Source organism: Gastrolobium bilobum, unplaced genomic scaffold, assembly GCF_033153095.1.
Source record: "Gastrolobium bilobum isolate Gb01-03AN ecotype WA unplaced genomic scaffold, APGP_CSIRO_Gbil_v1 utg5503, whole genome shotgun sequence".
Classification (NCBI taxonomy): domain Eukaryota; kingdom Viridiplantae; phylum Streptophyta; class Magnoliopsida; order Fabales; family Fabaceae; genus Gastrolobium; species Gastrolobium bilobum.
The window spans coordinates 253,365-257,807 of NW_026897634.1; the positions used below are offsets into that span (position 1 = coordinate 253,365).

General features: G+C 38.5%; 1 protein-coding gene across 1 annotated transcript; it reads right to left on the reverse strand.

Annotated features, from left to right (window-relative positions):
* Positions 1-2,237: 2,237 nt before the first annotated feature.
* On the reverse strand, positions 2,238-4,023 carry LOC133308869 (probable N-acetyltransferase HLS1). Its single transcript, XM_061509605.1, has 3 exons — positions 3,770-4,023; positions 3,247-3,467; positions 2,238-3,134 (listed from the first exon to the last, which is right to left on the reverse strand). Exons 1-3 carry the CDS (start codon positions 3,953-3,955, stop codon positions 2,270-2,272), a joined length of 1,272 nt encoding a protein of 423 aa, XP_061365589.1. The 5' UTR covers positions 3,956-4,023; the 3' UTR covers positions 2,238-2,269.
* Between the last annotated feature and the right edge of the window lie 420 nt (positions 4,024-4,443).

Sequence of the window (4,443 nt, forward strand, 5' to 3'; positions counted from 1 at the left end):
GGTAATGAAAAAACATTGAAGATTGCAGCTTTCCTCGTATTTTTGAACTTTGGCTTGTTTTCTTTATGTCACTGTCCCAAAACGTGCATTCACTAAAGTCCCAAACTACAACCACAAAAGGAAGCGGAATCAAATTGAAAGGGAGAGATCATTATAAACGTCAACATAAAAGAAACCAATACATTATCTCACTCGTGCTCATGCTTTTTTTTTCTTTTTCTTTCTGGGGTACAATCTTAGGCATGGTATTTAAACTTAGATCAAACATCAATTAATTAAACAATGAATAGTGAACCAAAAAAAAAAAAAAAAAATCATGAGACTAGCTCTTACCAATGAACAGGTAATAGCACGTAGGGAAAAAGGAAGAATAAATGGTTAAAAATTGGTATTCAATCGCCGGATTAATGAATTTTATTTTTATTTATTTTTTGTATAACTTAGAGGTATCCTCATTTAACCAAGTTGCTAACTGAGCTACCCTTAAGTTGCCAAATTAATGAACTTAATTGCTTTAAAGTTTCAACCGTGTCAAAAATCGGCCATCCCGTTTATTCAGCTTCAAAAAAAATTGGGCCAAGTTGTGTTTTAAAAGGGTTAAAAACTAATTTGACGATCAAACGATGGTAGTTCAGTTGGTGTATGAGAGCTGAGCAAGTAAGGCGAGAGCATGTGTTCAATTTTTCCCAGTGTCATCTTTGGAAGGAATTTAAAGCCTTAATTCTAGATCCACTCCGAACAGAATTGTCTTCTGTGAAGGATAACAAATGTAGGCAGAAAAGAAGTAGGATTCAAACTCATCAAATTATTGAATCCTAAGCCCTCTTCCGCAATTCACTTATTGGTTTCTCTTGCCTTGAAGTAGGTAGAATAGAATAACCTAAAAAAAAAACTAATTTGACTAAAAAGTTTTGTTGGTTTACAATCAAGCTGACCAAATCTTATTTAACATCAATAATTAATATTATGATAAAATATGTACACATAATTAATAATGATTTAATTAGAATTAATTTCTTTATTTTTTATTCATGATTAAAATCTTTCATTCTTCTTCTTAATTGAGCTTAAAAAATCGTTTTATTAATACACAAAAAATAAAAATAGACATTTCATTCTCACTCTTATTCCCATTCCTAAAAATCTACCCATCCAACAAAACATATCACCCATGTCCCACATCTTGGTAATCTGTAGTTAACCTCATTTTCATTGTTGACAGTTGCTTTAAAATGCTTTTCGTGCTAAAGATGAAAGGATAGATGTGCTAAAGTTTCCGTTTCCCTTTTACACGCGCCTTTATAAGTTGCCTTAACATACACAAAACCTTAGCAGCATTATTGAAAACAAAATTAGCGTTTAAGGAAGTTAAGCAAAACAGTGTGTACTTCGTGTTGACTGGGTTAAATTCAAGTCCAATATATAATAATAAAGAAAAATCTCTCTCTATCTCTCTCTTCATTTGCATATAAAAGAAAAACTGTTATGCTGTTGCTATCCAATTCCTTCATATGAAAAGTTTCCCCTCCAAGTAAAAGAATCGCTTCTGAAGCACCTGGAACGTTCATAACATCATACTAGACAGCGTATGTCCCATGATGAATCTGTATGTCCCACTAATGTCTTCATTCAATTGATGAATTAAAAGAGCGTAAAAAAGGCTAATAGTCCATATTAGGAGACTTACACTCACATTTAATGGGGCACCATTTGATTCCCACTATCCTCAATAAGAAAGATACTAGGAACCCAATAAAACAAAGTTGGCTATGATAAGGTCCCCACCCGCGGGCATATTATCAAGGACATAAAAATGTAGTCTAATAAAGATTCTTTAAGAAAAGCGACATGCACAATCCCAAATGGATATTCGGATTCACTCATGACCTCAACCAACAACAATATCTCATTCTCGTTGAAGAGACTTGGCTATATATCCCCCCATTAAACAATACTCGATTAGCTTTCAAAATATTCAGATTTAGCAGAATATTAATAACTATACTAGTCCAAATCCCAAACGATAGGTAAATAACACAAGAGACGAAGACCAGAAAGGAGATCTAAAAAGCGACATCCATTTACTCAAATTTAACAAAACAAAAAACAAAAAGAGGGATATTCTTTCTTCCTTTACAATTAAATATTCAGATCTCCCTCATTTGCATGTATATAAATAAAAACTAAAAAAAAAAAAAGTTTTTTTTTTCCTTTTTCTTTTTTTCTTTCTAAGTGGTTCTAATTTCTAGCTGATGTTTGATGCTAAGAGTTAGAACTCTCTGGGATCAACAAAAATTGAGAATCCAGGTGGAGATTTGGTCCAATCCCCTACCGACCCATCACTATAATCTTCCCCAAGCCTCTTTATGCACCATAAATCCTCTTCACAAGATAGCACCTTCCAGTGCGGTATACCGAACCGGAGCGGTTCGCGGCTCGAGACTTCGGTTGCAACCACCCCGCACCCACGGTCCTTCGCGAGGTTATGCGCGAACCCACAAAGGGCACTCACCATCTTCGACCCCTCTGGGCCTTCCCCTCCAAGCCCATACATAAAGTGAAACCCGAACGGCCTGAAGAGGTTTGGAATCGACGGCAACCGAAGCCAAGGGAAAGCCCGGTCCAGCACCCGGGTCGTCTTAGCCAAAGCCCGCCTCACGCGCGACGCGCCCTTCACCTCGAGCGTGAACACATCTTTGCAGTTCCAAACGCTGACCACGGCCCAGGATTGCGGTGGGTCTGAAAGGAACCGGTCCGAACCGGGCCAGGTGTCGGGCCGGTATGAGCCGGTCGGGACGGCGAGAAAAGTGCCGAGGCTGAGGTTATTGTTGAGGACCGAGTCAATGTCGCGGGGAAAGAACTCGGTGGTGGCGAATCGGTTACGGTAGAGTGACTCAGCGTCTTTTGGGGTTAACTGAATAACGGTAACCTTGGGTGAGGTCCTGACTCGGTGAGCGAAAACAGGGTTTACAAGAATCGACGGTGTACGGAACTTTGAGTAGCCGCATTTTTCGTTGAAGAGCTTAACGGATGCCACGTTATCCTTTTCCGTTGCTATGTATGAGTACTCAGCTCCGTTTTCTCTGAACCATTCCTCCATTCCTTGCACAAGTTTCAACCCTATTCCCATTCTCCTGCACAAACACAAACACAAACACTAATCAATCAGAATTCAAAAACCCACACTCTTAACAGAATGGTTGAAATTGAATAAAATAAAAATTTGAGTAGTTAGTGGAATGGTACCTGTGAGAAGGAGAAACGCGGAGGCCTAATATGTAGGCGAGTTTTGTGTACACAGGGACTTGTTTGGTAGTGGCTTCAATAGTTTCAATGTTGTTGTTAGTGGTGGAATTGGTGTGGGTGAAGGTGGTGTTTTTTCCTTGTCTGTAGAGCCTCTTTCCGCATGTAACGGTTTTGATACAACCCCTTATCATTCCGACTATGTCTTCACCTATCTCAGCTACCTGATACAAACAAACAAACATTTAACAATGAATCAAAAGTTAAGATATATATAAATATGTCATGTTGTGATGTCTTGCTTTCTTGTTGTTTAATTAATTTATGTGTGTGTGTGTCTCCGTTGACAGAGTGAAAAAGTTGGTGAGAGAGACTCTTGTGTATTGTTACTATGTGAAGGGAGAGACTAATTGCTCAATGGTGATAGAATAGAAAAAAAAAAAAAAAAAAAAAATGGAATAAAAGAAAAAGAAAAGAAAAGAAAAGAAGGAAAAGACATTGATGATTAGTTGGGGGAATATAATACCAGCATGAGGAAAGTAGGTGAATTGCGGACCCTGCAAATTGGGTCTCCTTGGAGGTCAGTGAAGAGGGAAAGCTTCCCACTGGGTCCAACCTCACAGATTCTTTCAACGCCTTCCACTCTTTCTCTGTCTTTATTTGGGTTGAACTCTCTCACACTCACAACCACCATAGCAAACTCTTCTCCCATATCTGACAAAACAAGTCACAATCTTTCTTAATCTATAATGGCAGAAAAACAAGGGGGACTAGTCACTTAGCAAGGACCCAGTGAGAGTGCCAAGAACACACACACACACACCCTTGCCTTTATATAGAGGGGACCCAAAGGGAAGAGGGGGCACTGGAGAAGGATAAATCTTATCAGAGTGAGGAAAATCGCAGCTTTTTCAAGACTGATTAACGTCTGCTATAAACCACGAAACCTAAGCCTAGGAGGTTTCGACAAAAGTCATGGCTTAGTGTTACACAACTCATATACGATCACTGTCTCGCATGAATAAGTAGGGGGGAAAAAACAAGAGATATATAAATGAAGAGGTAAAAGGGTGTGTGAAATGAGATATGTATGGAGCTTATGATTTAATCATCTCATCGCCAAGGTACAAATCCAAATCCTCTGATGGGGCTTTAAATACCTGATCTTTTCAGCTTTTCCTTTTGCCGTTTTTTTTTTAA

Excerpts from the sequence above, each read along its gene's own strand:
- LOC133308869 (XM_061509605.1), bottom strand. The coding sequence starts at position 3,955 with ATGGGAGAAGAGTTTGCTATGGTGGTTGTGAGTGTGAGAGAGTTCAAC. Across the intron at positions 3,468-3,769 it reads CACCTACTTTCCTCATGCTG|GTAGCTGAGATAGGTGAAGA; the intron begins GTATTATATTCC and ends TGTTTGTATCAG. Across the intron at positions 3,135-3,246 it reads CGCGTTTCTCCTTCTCACAG|GAGAATGGGAATAGGGTTGA; the intron begins GTACCATTCCAC and ends GTGTTTGTGCAG.